A 19,835-nucleotide genomic window follows, 5' to 3' on the forward strand; every position below is an offset into this window, starting at 1 on the left:
AGTGACTGAAAAGGCAGACAGTAGCGACTTCTACACAAGTTTAGTCTAAAGTGCTGTCAGTTTGAGACTGCCAATTGCACTGGCTGGTGTCATTTCAAATGAAATACAAGTTGTTTGTTTCATCAAATATTATTTTGAAATGGTTTCAAAATATGTTTGGGCTTTATAAGTGTCAATTATGAAAACATATTTTCATAGCCTAATACAGTGATTGTATTAGATGAGGGTTGAACCAAATAAAGAACCGATATTGTTACGTTGTTATATTTATTGTAAATGACTCGCTTTGTGTGAGCCAGTGCTGTTTGATTGCTCATTAGAAACACTCTGGGTGACATCTGCATTTGTTTAATAGTCTGTAGTTGTCAATTTTATGGAAGCAGGGATGTCTTGGAAGGCTGTGTAAGGTTAACAAGCTTTGATTGTGTTTTTTAACTTGATTGGTTAGTGGATGTCAGTTAAAATTGCCCAAATGAAAACAAATATTGCTATAGTGTTTTTTGACCAGAGATTAATGAAAAAGCATCATAAAATATTGATAATAATGAAGACAGAAGATGATTTTTTTATCCTCACATATCAATTCGCAAAGCCTTACCTCATATTCATGTATTGTACGTGTGCTGTTATCTGAAGTAATGGGATATTAAATAATACAAATCTGCTGAGGGTTTATAAGGGAATGCTGCAGCTAAGTGCGTGTCTCTTTTTACTTACCATGTTATTCGTGATCAATATATGACTCCTTGTAGACGAGGACACTCTACGAGCATCATCTCATCTGGAATCAAAGTGAGTGCCTGACTCAAGGCCTACATCTCTATCTGTCATTGAGTTATTTATGTTGCCTCTAAAGCCCCATTAAACTCTTGAGAATTTTTGGTTTACCAGCTAGCTGCTTGATTTGGCTGGTCTCTGTCTGTGAGTCCTCAGTGTGAGGACAGTGGGCCATTCAGTAAGTAGAGAAGGAGGGGCTCGGTCGAGCAGGTGCAGGCGCTCTTTACTCCTTTACTAGGAGCTGGGGAGGTGGGGAGCAGCTGTGGTCAGGAGGTGATGACATTCTGATATCCGGAGACATACACCAACTTTCATCTCACACTACTCTGGAAGTTATGGCTGTAAAACATTGAGTTGTTTCTGAGCAAAAGTTACAGCCATTTATGGAATGTGTTCTGCATATCAAAATGATGTTGCTAATGGCTTGTGTTGTTTTTTTCTCCACAGGTTTTAGGCTGAAAGAAGCAGCCGATAATGCACGACATTTGCTCACTAGCCACACCCACTTCCTGCTTGTAGAGGAAGCGGTTGTGCCAAGATGTCCTCTCATTCCCAGTCTGTGCCGCCAGGCCGGAGGGCTGGACTGGACACACGGCACCTCCCCAACCCTGCCTCTCTACCACTGCAGCTGCAACGGGCACACACGGTAAGGGGCCTGGCACATGATGCGTTTATTGGCACCACCTGTGGCGCCTCAACATTTTATAGATGTTGCTGTAGTTGCTGCTTGGTCTTTCCCTGCCTGATAGATATTTAGTAAACATGGTATTACCCTGAACTGTTGGAGAGAGTCTGACCCCAGGGGCCCCTACTTGTGTTTTTTCCAACAGAAACATTCCCAGGTTACAATGTAGTGCACACAGAACCCTCATTAGATGCTTGAGTTGAAAGTTCATGTTGTCATCATGGAGTCACCTTGAGGCTTTCCATTCTTTCCACCCACATCGCCTAATTATCAAGATTATGTTCATCTATATATTGCGGACAAAGCTGTCTGTGCTTCAAAGATGAGGCCTCAAGGTGATGCAGTAGTTCATTCTCTGACCTTTTAGTGTTTTTTTTTTTTTTTGTTCTTGTATGGCGGGAAAATGTAAGACTTACCCCCCACAGGATCCCCACAGCTGCACATGTAGTTAATCCTTCCTTCTTTTTATCACATTGAGAAGGAGATGAGGGTTGACGGGCTGTGTCCCACAAACCCCCGGTTCGACAGAGGTGCAAGTTTACAGTAACTGTATGTGTTAGCCCAGAGAAATGAGAGAAGAAAAGAAATGACTGGATATTACAGAGTAAACAACCTGGGCAATGTAGGATTTTTCTTCGTTCTTTTCTAATTCAGGGGGCGTTACATCATTCTTAAAGAGAGGAACCATTGCTGATACTTTATTTGTTGTTTGTGTTCCAGGAAGTGGGAATGGTCGACTACCACTCTCATGCCAGGGACTACGGTTCCCACCTGTCCCAGCCCCATCGCCGTCGGCCATCCTTGCTTTCAGAATTTCAACCTGGGAATGAGAGGTAGGGTCACTATGCTCAAATATATTATAGCTTGTTTTGAGGAGTTGAGTACAATTGCTACTCTCCTTAGACTCTCTCCGTTTTCTTTGACATGATTCTTGTATAGGTGATAAAAGAGGTTAGCAGTGATTCAGATTGTTTTGGGGACAAGTCGGCAGCATGATTTACAAAGTTTGGTGGTCTGCTCCCTCTGTCTTTTTCATACCAAGACTTTTAAAGTTTCATTAATGGATATACACCAGACTGATACGATTACTGTAACTTTTACTGAAAAATTGCACCATTACTTATTATATATCCTATTCAACATCCTTCACTGCTGCTGATGTTATTTTTAATATCATACATTATTCAGATACGAGATGCATGATGTGGTATTCACTATTCTACTGAAAGCACTCACATGAAAATGTTACTATTGGCCCCTTTTAATATGTTTGTCCTTGAGTCTTGATGGCTGCGGGACAAAGTGCTCATTGGAAGCTTCATACAGGCTGTATTTTTATGCAGTATTGTTCTACTAAAGCCTCTGCCTGTTAACCCTCCCCCAGTGTAATCCTTATGTAATTGGCTTCCGCAAACCGTTTCTCTGTAATGTTGTGCTAAACGGCTCTGCAGGGCAATGGAGCTTGCAGAGTTTTGCCATCTTCAAAAGACCAAGAGTAAGTCAGGCAAAGCATTGTATGAATAGTACTCTCTCCCTGGAGACTCAGGTTTTGTACCCACCAAAAGTGGTTTATTATTTATATACTCATGCTTTTTTTGAGGATGAGTCTTGAGGAGTACTTATTAATAATATATGTGCTAGCCATGAATTTTGCAGAAGATAAGTCATAAGAATATTTTTTTCTCTCCAGTTTAATCTCAGGACATCTTCCTGCATAAGTAAAAACAGGAAAGGAGAAACAATTTTTGATTTCAAGAGGTCGATTTTTACTAGCAGATACTTGTTACATGAACAGTACGCTGTCTCTGGAGTGGGGGCTGTCTTTCAAGATGTGTCAAATAATTTGTATGTCTGGAACGCAATGGAGTAGCAGCAGCAGACAGCCGATGGTAGAAGGAGTCTGTTGTGGTGTGTGTCGCTGATGCGTGTTGTGTCCCTGTCTCTAAGTATCAATCAAATGGGATTATGCACAGAGCTGTGATCCAGGCAATGTTTAATGGTTAGCTTAGCCTACCACACATTCTGGGAACACTGGGTCATAAACACCACGCTGTTCAGCTGCAATCCACTAGCTCCTGATTTCCTGACACCTTTCATTAAATCACAGCAGCTTTCACTCAGTCACTCTCCATAATATCTGTTTTTCCAAGACGGATGCCATGTGCGACATCGCCAGCAGAACAGTGGAGTTGTTTTTCACAAGATAAAAAAAACAAAACAAAAAAACATTAAATCAAAAAAGAAGTGAGTAGCAGTTAGCCCACATTTCATTCTGGAGACTGGAATAAACCGCTACTTTTGCTGCTAGGCATTTGTGGGTGGGGAGGCTTTCAGTTGAATATTTCAGGCCTTTAGCATTCCTATAGAGAGCTTAGAATCCAATCTAAAGCCCTTATTCTGCAAGTCTGAATAGTGTAATTCTGGCCTTGGCAATCCTTAAATCTATTCTCCTCTCAAATGCGTGCTTGTCTTTTCATAAGTCTCTGTAATTCTGCACACCACGTCCACATTTATAGAATGCTCGGGGTTGTTCACATTCTGACAGTAAATGTGAGAATAATATAGCCTTGTGCTTTCCTTAAAGAATGGCTTTATCTCCTCTTCAGTGAGACAGATCTATGCATCCTTCTTCCACTCTGTAACTTCATTTGACTTAAGGCAAGAGGAAAATGTGCCATTTAGTTATTGCTCCAAGTGTAGCCTAATTACAGGTCAGAAAACCACAACAGTATAATCATCGGTGAGCCACTGTGCTGGTTGTTTGTTTCATCCTCCTCTTTACTCCAGGCGATATCTCAGACTCTCCGCCTCTGCCCATCTGTCTGAGATCAGCCAGGCTATGGAAGTAAATCTGTGTCATCGGGATTTGAAACAAAAAAGTTATTGAATTTCTAGCACTGAATATTTATGCATGGAAATTATGTATTTGAATGTTTTTCAACGTTTAAAATTCAACCGCAAAAAATTCAACCTAAAAAAATTCAAGCTCAAAAACTTCAACCGCAAAAAATTCAACCTCAAAAATTCAACCTCAAAGAATTCAACTGCAACATCCGGGGATCCAAGGAGGAGCAATCGATTCCAGATTCAAGATCGGGAGCGTGCGTGAGGTGCTTCGGTGAGTGTTTAAACTCTTCTATATGCCATCAGTGTAGTTTGTTTCTGTAAGATGTAGTAATAGACAGCTGACATGTGTACATTCACGGACTTTATTGGATATAAACTAAGTGGAACTTAAACAAGATGACGTTCAGATTTTTTTTTTCTGAACGGCCCAGTGACTGGCATGGGTAACGCCAGGATTTCAATTTTGGATGGGCCACTATTTAATAGGAAAAATAATACTTATTATATGATCCCTGCCTGACTTGTTTGTGTTTATCTGCTGTAGACAAGCTTTAACAGCGCGGTGCGCCGCTCTCTCTCCCGTTAAAAGTGAATGTCGCTCACCCAGCTCTCTTTCTCTCTCTCTCTCGCTCCACTGTCTCTCTCTCCTGTTACTACATGTGTTAAACCAAATGCACGAAAAGCCAAATCAAATCAGAAATACGTAGACCACTTCTTTTTAACTCGCATACAGATTTATTTTCATTAATGCTGCCTACCACACAATCAAATCCGAACATCCCTTCCTCTCTTTGGAAAAGACGGTCGCTCGGTGTCGACGTCGGGACACAATATTGCTCTGATGTTGCATGTCGAAGGTGAGTTAGCTTCAGCGTTGTCAGAGCTGTCAAAGCGTCTTGGTGTAATGTGTCTCCCACATACCTGGGACACCGTTCTCCACCGGCGGCGTGAGGGCAGAGGACGGGCACGGCTGGGCTGGGGAACTTTATTTTGAAAGGTTTCCCGGCCCTGTCAGCCGGGCGCAGTTTTTGGCAACCCCCTCTGAGTGGCTCCATAGGCAACCGCCTATGTCGCCGGTAGGAAAGACCGGCCCTGTCCTTACTGTTTCGGCTGTAGCTTCAGCGTTGTCAGAGCTGTCAAAGCGTCTTGGTGTGACGTGTCTTAAAACAGCTGAAGGTTACAGCTGACAGTAGAGCGAGAGAGAGAGAGCTGGGTGAGCGACATTCACTTTTAACGGGAGAGAGAGCGGCGCACCGCGCTGTTAAAGCTTGTCTACAGCAGATAAACACAAACAAGTCAGGCAGGGATCATATATTAAGTATTATTTTTCCTATTAAATAGTGGCCCATCCAAAATTGAAATCCTGGCGTTACCCATGCCAGTCACTGGCCCGTTCAGAAAAAAAAAATCCGAACGTCATCTCGTTTAAGTTCCACTAAGTTTATGTCCAATAAAGTCCGTGAATGTACACATGTCAGCTGTCTATTACTACATCTTACAGAAACAAACTACACCGATGGCATATAGAAGAGTTTAAACACTCACCGAAGCACCTCACGCACGCTCCCGATCTTGAATCTGGAATCGATTGCTCCTCCTTGGATCCCCGGATGTTGAATTTTTTGAGGTTGAATTTTTTGCGGTTGAATTTTAAACGTTGAAAAACATTAAAATACATAATTTCCATGCATAAATATTCAGTGCTAGAAATTCAATGTCTTTTTTGTTTCAAATCCCGATGACACAGATTTACTTCCATACCAGGCTACTTGACAACATGAGTGATTACATTTTATTGCAAGAATAACGAGACAGAGAAACCACTTTTGCTCATAACCAAGAAGAAACAATAATACCAAATAAGTGTTCACTAAATATTATTATTGTCATATATTAGTTGTGAATTATTGTACTAAAAGGGAATAAACGTAGCACTGTGTGTTTTGATTATAGGCTTTGATAATTATACAGGTGCAAAAATGATTCGAACTGTTATACCTAATTCTTATGCCATTTTATTACGACCTATGCATATTGGTAAGGTTTTAAAAATGTATTTATTGCTGTTTTAGAAGGTTCCATTTCTTTGTATACTTGTCGTTATTAGTTTTTGTACATTATTTCCACACATGCCTTTTTGGGTGTCATTTTTTTAAAAATTATTTCTAAATAACAACAGACCTAGCCACATACAAGGTTGTGGTTTCTCACTCTTCCTTACGCAACAACTTTTAATAATTTTTATAATTGTTCTATTGCCCAGCCCTACTTTATAATTTTTCAGACAAATAGATTTTCAGAAAACTGCTCTCAGTAACTGTATCCTTGATTTGAATGTAAGATTTGTGTTGACCATGTGAACACAGGTGGTGGATTCCATCTACTGTCCCTTTCCTCCTCTACTCTCTATCAGTTTCAGTTGTCCAAACTGTGGTGCAGTTAAGCCTGAAACATGCTTCTGCGTTTTCACGGGCCCGTAAGCGCAAGAGCCCTTCCGGGTCCCTTACGTGCTTATGTATCCCTCCTTACGTGCTGACGGGTGTCGACCCCCTTTTCTAAAATTTACGGCAAAGCTCCGCAAGCTCACTCAGCCCGCAAGGCTGTGATTGGTCTGCTCTACATCCCTTCTGGAGCTGCATTTCCGGTTTCATGCCCCATAATACCGGCAGAAATCACGGAAGATTTAGAAGAACGAATATGGACCAAATAGAAGAGCACTTGGCAGAATATATCCGATAGTATGATAGCTTGTATAACCTGTCATTGACTGGCGGATTTGTCCGCCAGAAAAAGGCTACGAGGAGCCGCAGTGGCTATGTAAATAAACAATCGACGAAGAAGAAAGAAGGCGTCTCTAAGGTCGTCTCGACAAAAAGCATTACTCCGCCTAGTGTTCTGGCGCGGAATTGCTTTTAAGACGCGCAACGGTTGGGGAAGCATGAATGAAAACGAGTCTTGCGCCACAGCGGCGTGAAAAGACGCAGACGCAGTCGCAGAAGCATGTTTCAGGCTTTAGTCTTGCTTCACTCTCTCTGTTAGCTGTCCCTGCCCCGCTCACAGCTGTGCTGAGCTGCTCCTCTGGGGAGCGAAAGAGAGATTGGCAGCCGATCCACTTTCACTGTAGCAGGCGTCTATCAGCACACAAGTTCCCCGTTCTTGTCGTTATGGGGCCCAAGCCAGTAAGATAGCGATGGAGCTGTTGTGGACAGTTGTGTTGTGTGTTTTGTTGCCCCCTACCCTCTCCTCCCCACACGCTCCACCCCCCTCTCCCTCTACACACATCTCTTTCTCTCATCCTCCAGACAAATCGTCCCTGGGGATCAGCTTATTCTGCACGCTCACAAGAGGGAGAGGAGAAAGAAAGAGGGAGAAAAGGGTGGGGGTGGGGAGGGGGGCCGGGCTGGAGCTTGATGATGTGATTATGTAAGTGCCAGGCCTCTATGGAAATGTGTTTGACTGAATGAGTCAGAAAAATGTGTTCCGGGAGGGGGCCGTTACACACCAGCTTGATATCAATATTGGCCCTCTCTTTTTTGAGGTACTGTATAGGCAATAGCACAGATAAACATCCACAATCAGTTTTTGTCCTTGGCACCCCAAGACACTGTTCAACATGCAGAGTCTGTCTCGCTTATTACATAACTGAACTGACTTATCTCTCCCTTTTGAAAACCTCTTGTGTAGTCATAGGATGGTCCCCATTGTTACGCCACCCCACCAGCACCCTGCAAGACAGAGACAGGCTCCATGTTCTCTGGCACACGGAAAACCACACACTAGGCCATTGTGGGCCTGGACCAGCAATTATGGTTGTGTTTTCCCTCTTCTCTTAAGAAGCCACTTCCATTTTGACACTGGCAGCGAAGTTGCTCACATTCTGGCATGTGCCTCCAGGGCAAACAGGAGAAAACTCCTCTCTTAGAAAGAACAGAGAGCCATTTACAAGTGGGCTAATAAAATTTCCCACATCTAAGTAGCGGGTGCAGTTAAAATTCGGAAGCTATCATTTGACTACACGCTAAGAGAAAGGAATACAGCAATACAGATAAAAGTCTTCATGTCAGTGGGGATCAATGATGATAAAAGTAAATCTTACATTCTTATTTCTTTAAAGTTGCTAAAAAAAATCTGCTCCCGAGTGAAGGTTGTGGTATTAAACTCCTTAATGAGCAGTGAATGACAGACACTTAAGGCCGGCGCATGCTTCTGCAACTGCGTCTGCGACTTTTCACGCAGCTGTGTCGAAGGATTCGTTGTCATTCATGCTTCTGCAAGCGTTGCACGTGTAACAAAGCAATTCACTGCCAGAACACTAGGTTGAGTAACGTTTTTTGTTGAAGACGGCCTTAGAGACACCTTCTTTGTGTGTGGCAGTCGTCGTCGAGTGTTTATTTACATCGCCACTGCTCCTCATAGACTTTTTCTACATCAGTTCTAGTTTTAGCTTTGTATGTGTGACCTTTGACCACCAAGCATTGCCTACAAAGCCCCACACAAGAGCAGCTCCTCCATATGCTGTGATATTTAAAACTATTAGATGGCAGTGTTACAGTGAGTCATTTTTTCCAGTATTCTTGCTTCCCATTTTTTTCACTCTGCGCGATTCAATAACCCATTACATGTGCCAAATTCACAGAGAAATAGTATTGAATGATTACTTTATGATGATGATGTTGACATTTTGAACCAAAGCAAGCGAGCTGGTGTTGGACTGTAGCCTTTAACACATCAGTAAAGATTTAGGTCAGGATGATCTCCGGCTCTAGCAGTCATTTTGTGCTTTTGTGCAAATGTGTCTGTGTAGTTCATTTAAATTGAACACAGTGTTCACACAAAGCAAGCACCAAGACTCATCTCTTGCTCAGAAGACCAGTATTGTCTAAATGTTACTGATGTCTTCACACCTCATATTATTTAACTGGGGTATCAGTTTGTTTTGACACAACAACTTATTGATTCTTTTTATGGCGTTTGCCCATTTATTTGATTGATTTTCTCATGCAGTTTGATCCACATTTCACTTGAATGTTTGTCCTGCTACTGAGGTGTTGTCCAACAACAGCAGTCCAGTTTCCAAACTTCACACATGGTCCTTATCTGTCATTAAGGTTTTCTCATCCAACAGTACCAGATTTGGCTCAATTTTCATTAGTTTTCACTGGAATTTATTTACCTTAGCAGCGGTTATACCATAGTTTTACTTACAGTATTGAATGTATGTTATATACAATATAGCCTAGCTAACATATAGCCCAGCTAACATTTGTGCGCTTACACACCTTCTGTTAGTTAACATGTATGACTATTGGAAGAATTGTGGGAGTCGGGGGCTATACTGATATTAGAGAGTAAAAAATTGGCAAGGAATCCAAAAATGTCAATTTAAAGTTGCGATGGTCTTGATATTTTATAGGTAAACTATAGACCTGGTTTTAATTAAACAAATTCAAATAAAACACAAATACAACCAAATAAATTCATCTTAAATAATGAAAATAAAAACGTATCTAAAATGTAAACTAAAATGCACTTTTCTGCAATGTTTATTCTGTAGAAATACAAGTTTTTTACATCGGCACACAGGAAACAGTGCAGATACAGATTTGTCTTTTAAAGGTTCCATTCTGCCCTTTTTTTGTATTGACCAACTGATGATTATCATCAGTAGTTACATCAGAAGCAAAAAAAGGTCTTATCACAAAACCATATACATAATCGCAGTAGCTTTCTCTACTTTTCTCTAATCTGAGACATTTGTGTTTTTTCTGTTGCAGAGGACAAGAGCAGCATATCCGCTATGAACACATATACCTGCAAGATCCCGGCACCCACTCAGAGTTGGAGTATGTGGAAGTCAAAAGGCCTCGTCTAGAGATGGGACCCGAGTCTATGATGAGAAGCTCGTCCCACCGGCAACCAATGCCTATGGGAGGGGCAGAGGACATGGCAAAGGTCAGTAGAACATTCGAACAGTTTGAGATATTTTCGTTCAAGATGGTCAACAAGAAAACAACAAAATCCTAACTATAGAGTCAGATAATTGATTTGTTCAAATATATTAATTAACAATGTTGTCTATTATCATAATAATAAAAAACATTTTTTTAAATACTAGCCATACACTAGTGTTTTATACGTGCCTCAAGCGGATACACATGCACAGGAAGATTTTGAAAAATGAAGATTCATGAAGTGGATTCTTCTCAAAAAAGCTGTGACTGTATTTTCTATGGATGAATCTCACGGGCTCCCTCGGAGTCACAGAGGATGTTATTAAAGATGCTGCACCAGAAGTCATGAAGGAGATTCTGTATCATAGGAGCTTGTGCTCTGTTCACAGCAGTGGGAAGACTAAGGGAGTTGTGAAACAGCAATTTATAAATAATGGAGCTGACCTAGATTTCAAAAGACCGAGGAAGAAAGTGTGTGAACTGCACAGCAAAACGACTTGCTGGCAGCGTAGATCTGCTGGTGGGGAAGTGTTCCTGACATTGCACAGAGTGCTTTAGACTGCCAGGGGAGGCAGGCATCCAAAGAGTGGTAAATAGATACAGCAATAACAGAGGGTACAGGGAAAAAAACACTCACTTCTAAGCTAGCAGGCAAATTTTCAGGAATGCCAGTAATTCCCCTCAGAGCAGCAAGGACTGTACTAAACCCGTTATATAAGTCATGTCAGATGCAATCACTGCATGGAACAAGTGCACCCAATGATAGTGGGACAGAGGGGGAGATGCAACTGAAAAAGAGGCAAAGGGCAATTGTAGAGAGGCACAGATGAAGGGGGGAAAAGACAGGGAGGGACAAAGAAACAAAGTAGAGTGAGTAGGCTAGTAGTATAAGACAAAGCTGAGGCTTGCATCATGACTCACATGGACAGTGAGTCATAGGAGGACAAAAGCAACACTTTGCTACTGTATGCCCTAGTAAGCCACAGTCATGGTTTAAAAAAATGAATGAGAATAAGAGACTTTACAAGTGTATTCACAACATTTCCATGTATACCATATTTGCAATAAATGGTTTAAAGAGTGAGCAGTGTCGGTGTTCTTGGATATTTATGCTAGTGAGAAAAAGCTACAAGTGACAAACTACAGCAAAACAGTAACAATTGTCAAATGTGCACATATGGCCTTTCTGAAAGACTAAATTGGTGATCAGGTGGTCTGATATGCAGCTGCTGTCAATATAATGTTGTCAAAGATATTTTGGTATCAGTGTGTATGTAAGTTACAAGTTAGGTGACTTTGTTTTGCAGCGCTGTCACCTGAGTCATGATTGATCAGACCCAATCAGGAAGCTCATGTCTATACTTTATAGGATGTCGAAAACAGGATCTTTATATTTCCATGTTGTCGAGAACGCAAACATTTTAAGACTACGTGAGTGATCCTACAGGCTGTTGCTGAGTAAACCGAACAGACCTACATCATAACCCTAAGAGGTAATAAAAAATTGACATGACGCATGCACAGCCGGAGACATCAAGCAGAGGAATGTTTCTAAATGTGCCAGGCTTTTCGAAGTCATATAAGCTGTAAGCTGTGCCGGGCCAAGGGCTTAACTGTTGGCCTGTGACCTTTTCGCACGATGTCACTGGTGCAGTTGATGTTAATTTGCTGCTGCACTGTTATCACAATGAAAAAAATTATATAGGGCACAAGACCAGGTGGAAAACTGAAGTCTCAGACAGCGTAGTCTGATTTTCACTTGATAGTTTTGTACCAAACCTGTTGTGTAATAAAATAACATTGAATTAATTTCCGGAGAGACATGTTTGGCATACTGAGGTGTAACACAGGATAAGAACAGTGGTGCGTTTGACAAGATCATGCCATTCAATAACCCGGTCTCTTTTTTCCCCTTTTTTGTATGTGTGTTGATTTTTACTGTGACTAAATGGCTTTGGCAGTGTTGTGGTTCTTCGTCTACAACAGCCCTCAAACATCCTCTGGCATTGACCTTTTCCAATCACTGCAGGTCTACAGGGAAGTAACGCAGCCTGCCTAGTCCAGATTAGACCGTTTACATAACCCTCATTTCAGATGTTTAAAAATAACACAAAACAAACCCTAAGCACGCTCACACATTTAGTCATTTATGGAGGGGGTAGAGTGGTCATCCTCCAACCAGAAGGTCGGCGGTTCATTCCCCAGTCTTCTCTATCTGCATGCTGAACCCCTTAATGGCCCTTCAGAGATGTTGATTACACAAATTGTAGGTTGCTTTGGATAAAAGAGTCCGCCAAATGAAATGTAATGTAATATTCGGGATAAAACAGCCATCCATTCACTCTATAAATACTGCCTAAGGGTGCAAAAGTCTGTTTCGTAACTTATACAGTCCACAGAATCTGACCGAAAAGGCTACTTTACTTTCTGATCTAATGAAGTACTCTAAAACATCCGATCTATGTGGACGAGTAGGGAGTAGCAAGTACTGTTCCTCAAGTTCTATGAAATTTACTCTACATTGCATCCCTTTATCCACAGTTTTTTTGTTTGAGGTTTGACTGGCGTTGATCCTCTGTAGTTGTTTATCAGCACCTGCCTGGAAAAATCCTGCTAAATGACAGTGCACAGAGAGCGACTTAGGAGTACTGTACTTGAAAGATCAGTTGTTGAATGAATTACTTCTCTTTTATGAGTACAGCTGCTCATTTGATAAGCCACACTGCTTGACTGACAGACACACACCAATTTCAATTTCCTACCAGAAGGCATGGCTACCAAGCACCTGCTAAATGTGATCAACACACACTTGACACCACCCTTAATATTATGCCCCTACACCCTGAGAGTATTTCACATTTCAAAAAAAGTTTCCAAAGCAGAGCCACCTGCCAGTGTTCTGGTGCAGACTCTTAGCCAATGGAGGCTGTGACCTCATATTCATTAATGTGGTCTAGTGACACTGAGACATGGGCTTTCATTACCCAGAGCACTTAATTACTTGTGTGTGGGTTACCTTCCCAAATGGATACACACACTTTGTTTGGATGATTTCATACAGAGTAATTTTCAGCACGTATTTAGAGGAAGACAAGAAATGGAAGTGTGAAAGTTCATTCTTCTGACACAGTCAAGTTATATCAAGAGGGTCTTTATGCTCTGTAGGACGAAAAGCACCTTAAATTGACTTGTTATCTGCAATTACGTCAGTCCAAACCTTATGTAGTCTTGTCCTACCATTTTACCATTTTTTTTAGAAATATTATTCTGTCCTCTCCCTTTGATTTAAATGAGCTAAATTTATTGTGTTTGACTTTTTCTAGAATATAAGATTGAAAAATACTGTGGCCGATGATAATATAATATAACCTTTTAACATCAAAATATGTAACATTTTCTCTGTTACTCATCCGTAGGAGCGTGGAAGTGCCATGGGAAAGCTAGAACCCATCTCCCCCGTGAGCCCAGTCCACATGGACCCTGACTTGGATCTTCTGCCGGCTCGCTTCTCTAAGGAGGAGCTCATCCAGAACATGGATCGAGTGGACAGGGAGATTACGATGGTGGAGCAGCAGATCTGCAAACTGCGCAAGAAACAGGTCAGCACACCATTTAAATTAAATTTTAGATTATATTGGCTTGGTTTGGGTTTAGAGAGAGCAGTCTGAAATTTGCTTTTTCTGTCTAGCATCTCATCCTGGGCTCATCCAGCTCTGCCATGAACTACTTTTGCGTTAAAAAAGATTTATATTTCTGCCACTTGGTGGGTATAGAGTTTTGGGCTGTCCTAGACCAGGGGTCGGCAGCCAAAAGAGCCATTTTGCCTCCTCTTCCACCAAATAGAATTCGTCTGGAGCCGCAAAACATATTGGATAACGCAGCTTATAAAGTTTTACTCAGAGTTGTGTTAGTTCACACTTAAAATGAACTAGTTCAAAGTTCAGTTCATGCAGATGAAAATAAACTAGTTCACGTTCATAGTTTATTTTTAAATGTTCAACTAAGTTCACGATTCCAATACGGAACTAGTTCATGATTATTTGTTGCATTTGTTATTGGGAGGTTTTATCTGACAAACTTACGATAAATTGTTTAGTTATGACTGTGACCGTCACGTCACGTGTTGTACTGAGCACAAAATGTGTCTTTTTTCATGATGTTAATCCAACCTCATAAACTCTGGAGCGAATTAAACAAACACTAAGTGACTTTATGTAATGATCAGGTCCTGATAACTAGTGATGAGTATTTATTTGTCAACGTGAGAGCAGAGTGGAGGAGGACAGTCGACAGTCGACATGCATCAACTCAATGTTGTACCCGTATATTACAATGTTTCAAATTGAGGTTTGAATAAATTCAATTGTTGATATGTCAGTTTATAGGCCCATTACGGTTGATAAAGTAATATTGTTGTAGTACAACTGCAAGACTTAATCAATGTTTTAGAGGGAACATTTGGACCAGAGATATTTTTGGAAACTAGATTATGTAAAACCAATTTGTCTAAATCCTGAAAAGAGAACAAATAATGAGCCATAAAACCAGAGATTATCTTTTTATTCTTCCTTCACCTTATCAGAAAAATGTAAAAGGTGCATACAACTTGTCATGCAGTTGAGAGTGACTAACCCTTTTTGAAGTGTTTCGCAGGGGAGTTTCAGGAACTTAGAGGTTATTTGTGCACAACCCATAAAACAATATGATAGCTGAAAGTTTGATGTAATTCATGTGTATTCTGCACATATTTTTAGCAGGCTTGCAGACATGACTTAAACCACTACCAGCTGAATAAGTAGTGATTTTTCATGCCTATGGACGAGCTGGCATCCTTGTCAATTTTTGATTCTAGTCTCAGCGTTTCAATTGTTTGATATGTTCATGTGCAGTGTTGCAGTGCTCCCTGCCAGGGTTCAGTTGTTATTGGTTCAGTAAGGTCTTGAAACAGAATTTGACATTATAATCGCTGCATTCAAGCTTGAAGGTGTTTGTTGCTCACTGTACCACAGTTCTATACACGCACTCTTCCAGGCAGCTGGATTCCCTCTTTTCTCCTCTTCTCTGCAGCTTTTTATTTAAGAGAAAAGTAGGTTAAAGATATATAAGGCTATAAATAACTGCTTCCCCAGGGGGGAGGAGGATTATGATGGAATTTTTTTTTTGACTGCTAAACCACTCGTATTCCTGCAACACAGGCTCCTTGGTGGCAGCCGGCCATGTTTTTTGGAGAACTGTATGGTTGAGCTCACTCATTCAGGCCCTTCCTGCACCATAGATGCCATTACACTGTTCATTAGACTTAATTATGAAGAAAAAACACATGTAGCATTAGGGTAATGTATTGATAAAAGTTTTTTTTATTTATTTCTGGTCTCATTGATGCCTTTTATCTGATTGGTTGGACTATTTTATTAGTCCAACCAAAAACTATTCTATTTACACCACAGCAGCTTGGGGTAGCACTGGTTTCACAGACTGACAGCTCAGAGTTTTACTTCTCATTGATTTGATGAGCTCAAAGTCCTGATTATAATAAGCTTTAACATCAGGAGATGTGCGCTAAAAATAATGATAAGGCAAAAGCTTGATTAGTTTGCCTCGTGTTCGATTAATTCCTTTTCCAAGATAACCTGAAGAAGCTACACGTAATAAAATATGCAGATAGCATCATTACATCTGCTGAAATAGATGGGTGTTGATTGAATACAAGTCAGTAGCCTCCTACCTGAATGTCTTTTACATTGCTTTGTATTAATGTAGGTGTTTTTGCCTAACTGCCAAAAGAACCAAAATAAGATCAGATGCCATCCTTTGGGTTGAAACTGCTGATAATTAAGAAGATTCTGTGCTACTTCCAAGCATAAATCAAGTGTTGTTTATACATATTATTTTACTGTCCCCCCTTTTCAAGCATTAAAACATCTGGAGTAATTAAGTGGCATGGTAAAACTTATTTAAAGAGTTGTGGCAGAGTTGGTGGACAGGCGGGGGGTTAGGACTTAGGTTACCGCCAGCCTGTATCATGTCAGCCAAGCTCAGGATGGCTGGTTTATTTTATTTAACTCTGTGGTGGGTTTGAAAAGGGAAGGGGGTCTCTATGGGAATGTCTGTGTTTCCCTCACCAGATGCTTATCCAGGCCTATCATGGCACATGATGATCCATCTTGCTCTGCTCTCATGTGAAGCCTCTAGAGGCTTTCTTTTCCCCCTCTGAAGCCCCTGACTGGAGATGAGAAGTAGGAGAGGGTGGGGGGGAGTAGCAAAACACACACCAGCGACACTAGGCCCGGGCCTCTAGACAGCTAGTTCCAGATGGATACTTCTGTGTCTAATGTACAGCTTGCACAACAGAGTGTCAAAGATTACTTAAAATTTCTACTATGATGGCTTGAGTTAGTAAGTTTATTTTTATATAGTTTTGTACCATTGTTAAACTTCATTAAATGAATTTGGCGACTAATATGCAGTGCAGCTGGCCTGTCATGTCACAGTCTCTCTCTGGTTAATCGTAGCATCTACTCTGCCCTTAAGCAGTAGCACTGCTCACACAGCATATTATACATTATTGTAACAAACAACAAAAATACATAGACAAAGATCGTGTTCTTGACCAGTATAAAATTAATTATTTGTGATATAGATATGAACTTGAAAATGTAGATGGATTTTTAAATGTACATGTTTGTTGAGCCTTTGGTTATAATTATGCCTTTTTAATTTCGCTATTCATAAAAAATCATGTGTTAACCAAAATGATAAAAATGCTCAACTCAGCGGGAGCGTTCTCGTCTCAGGCGTGTTCACAACAGAAACAAATCCTTCGCAGCATTCAGGAAAAGGGTGGTGCAGCAGGCGGAGGCAGGACGTAATGTAGTAATTCTGCTGCAGATATCATATGTTTTTATTTACATCACATCCACAATGGCTGTTATCACCACAAACTCTATTGACATCTTTGTCAGTTTCATCTATGTGTGTGGCTGCACTTTTTCTTCTGGAGATTTTCGTTTAATTTTTAGCATTTGTCGTGTGTTAGAAGCGTCATCAACACACCCACACACTCTATGATCTATGACTTCTTTACGACTGTATGTGTTGAAGATGCCACTCTCTGAGTCACGTTAGAAAATTCCATGTATAAATAATTTAGATGTTTAAATATAGGTGCGTCATCATTCACAATTGAATATGAATATGATTTCTGAATGAATATTTTGGAGTTCTTTAAACTGTTCTTTTGGCATTGGCTGCCCAACAGGTCTGTACAGTTATTGGGGAAACTCTGCGGCATTCTTAAGTCTTCACGTCATGTTTGATTACAAGCCAGAATGACGCATGATTTAGAGGAACACTGCTGTTTTCCCGTATTTGTCTGGTTTTTATGTTCCTGCATGTCCCTCTCTAAATGTGTCTCCCTCTTTGTCTCTCTCTCTCTGAATTGTCTCTCTCTCATTGGATGTTCCAGCTACACAGCAGGCATTGACTTTGTTTACAGACTGCTGTGGTAACTCTCTGATTAACTAGGCCCTGGGGAGTTAATAGCTATTACCGCTAATAGGACAGTTAGTCTTGTCGCTGCTGGAGAGTTGGGGGAGGGAAGGTTGGTCTAATGCACACTCTTAAACCTCATAACAGGAACTGGTGAGCCACAGGTCTTCCTGGTAGATCTGAGCCCTTTAAGTGTTAACCGTCATTTGTGTGTTTGTGTATTACAGCAACAGCTGGAGGAAGAGGCTGCAAAGCCTCTTGAGCCAGAGCGGCCCATTTCACCGCCACCCAGTGAGGCCAAGCACCGCAGCCTGGTGCAGATCATCTACGATGAGAACAGGGTCAGTATACCTCACACACATGCATATACACACATACAGACACATACCCTGGTGATGACTCGCCTCATAACGACCTTGAATGTGGAAGAGTGAATGGAGGAGTGAGAGGGCAGGATACTTTGCCCCTTTGGTTCAGTGCTGTTTCACTAAAAAGAAGAAAGATAATAAATTAAACAAATACTCTTGTCTAGAATATTGTGTTGCCTGTGGTTATGGTTATTCAGTTCTCAGAAAATGGTGACTAGCAAGTGTTGGAAATGACTGTGCATCTATAAAGCAATCTAGATTACCTAACAGGTGCAGCTTTTGAAAAAACCACAAAGTCCTGAGGTCTAGCATGAGTACAGCCCCAAGTTGTCTTCTTCTTTCATAATGTTTCATAAACAACATAGTCAAAGTGTGGATTTCTCTTTTATCACGTATGTGTTATAGCAGCATTCTTGCAAGAAGAAAAAGTAGGACAGTTGAGAGGTCATATGATGGGAAATGTGAAGTTGGATTTAAGTCACAGTTATCATTGCATGCAGCAGTTCTCTGCAGAGGATAAGCTTTTCAATGAAGGGATTCTCAGTGCTCTCAGTCCCCCTAGTGGAGGAATGCCATCTCCTCTTTTATTGGAATTGGCATTTAAAGTAGCGAACTCCTCTCACACTGAATCACAGCCCAGATTGAACCTTTTTGAACAAACTCCCTACGGGAAACCAGCAGTAAAAGTAAAACTTCACAGTTCATATGAAAGGCACTCCTTCCTAGCACGTTGAAGGGAAATGGTTTTCATAGATCGGCAAAGCAGTGTAGAGAAAATACAACGCAAATAGAAAACCTAGTTTAAAACCCATGCAAGCCTGCTTAAGTGACATTGAGCAAGAGATAAGCCTTCAGAGTTCGTGGAATGGTGTTGTGACACACTGCTCTACCCTGCATAGAAAGCCTCAGATAACCTTGAAAAAACCTCAAAGCCCTTTTGTAGAAAACACCACAGCATAGGCTGTGTTCTTCAGGACTTTCTACCTCACTGTCATCAAACACAGCTAAACCAGAGCACTTCTGTACAGCAGCAGGACTGAGCAGATTGCACAAGACTCAACTGTGAATGGCTTGAATTTTAAGAATGACTCATGACTTAATCCACAATGTAGCCTGACCTCTGTTACACTTTCCGCCTCCCTCTGACTGGCAGGATGTATTCCGGCCTACTGGCTCCCAATATAAAGGTTCAGTGTGAAGGATTTACGATTGACGATATGACTTGGGATTAATTTACATAAGCAGTCTGTGGCTACGGACGCAGAGACCACGTACAGCTCCAATGCACAGGGGAGAAGGTGCACAGCCCGGCCACAGGGCCAACAAGTCCAGGGCAGACACCCAGGCAGCCATGCACAGCTCCACTAAGAGAGAGATACAGCAGGTGTTTGTGGTGTGTGTGCTTGTGCACGCGTGTGTGTCTGACTGTTATACATAAGCTACGCAATTCTTTTTATAATCAACTGCTCATAATGATGGTTTGACCCTTGACAAATGTGATCACTAGAAGTTTCCACAGTAGAGTTTAGTCTGGCGGAGGTGGAGTGAGATTTGACGGAGGAGGCTCGTCCTTCTTTGTCTCTGTATTCTCTTCTTATTTTCTTCTTCCGACAATGATTCACTGATAGAAAAACCTGTCATTGATCTGAATATCTTTCATTTATTATCTCGGGCAACAGGGCTTCTTCTGAATGGTCAAATATACTGACATGCAGAGCG

The 19,835-nt window shown here is 41.2% G+C and overlaps 1 protein-coding gene across 10 annotated transcripts in view; it reads left to right on the forward strand.

The window, feature by feature from the left end:
• Positions 1 to 19,835, forward strand: part of ncor2 (nuclear receptor corepressor 2) — an 86,156-nt gene that overhangs the window by 19,163 nt on the left and 47,158 nt on the right. For all 10 annotated transcript variants that reach the window (XM_062383793.1, XM_062383854.1, XM_062383835.1 and 7 more), the window contains exons 2-6: positions 1,225 to 1,423; positions 2,183 to 2,295; positions 10,084 to 10,261; positions 13,677 to 13,859; positions 17,976 to 18,089. In XM_062383793.1, coding sequence (XP_062239777.1) covers positions 1,316 to 1,423; positions 2,183 to 2,295; positions 10,084 to 10,261; positions 13,677 to 13,859; positions 17,976 to 18,089 — 696 coding nt within the window. In that variant the 5' untranslated portion in view covers positions 1,225 to 1,315. The remainder of the gene's footprint in view (positions 1 to 1,224; positions 1,424 to 2,182; positions 2,296 to 10,083; positions 10,262 to 13,676; positions 13,860 to 17,975; positions 18,090 to 19,835) is intronic.

The sequence above is a fragment of the Platichthys flesus genome, chromosome 3, assembly GCF_949316205.1.
Source record: "Platichthys flesus chromosome 3, fPlaFle2.1, whole genome shotgun sequence".
Taxonomy (NCBI): domain Eukaryota; kingdom Metazoa; phylum Chordata; class Actinopteri; order Pleuronectiformes; family Pleuronectidae; genus Platichthys; species Platichthys flesus.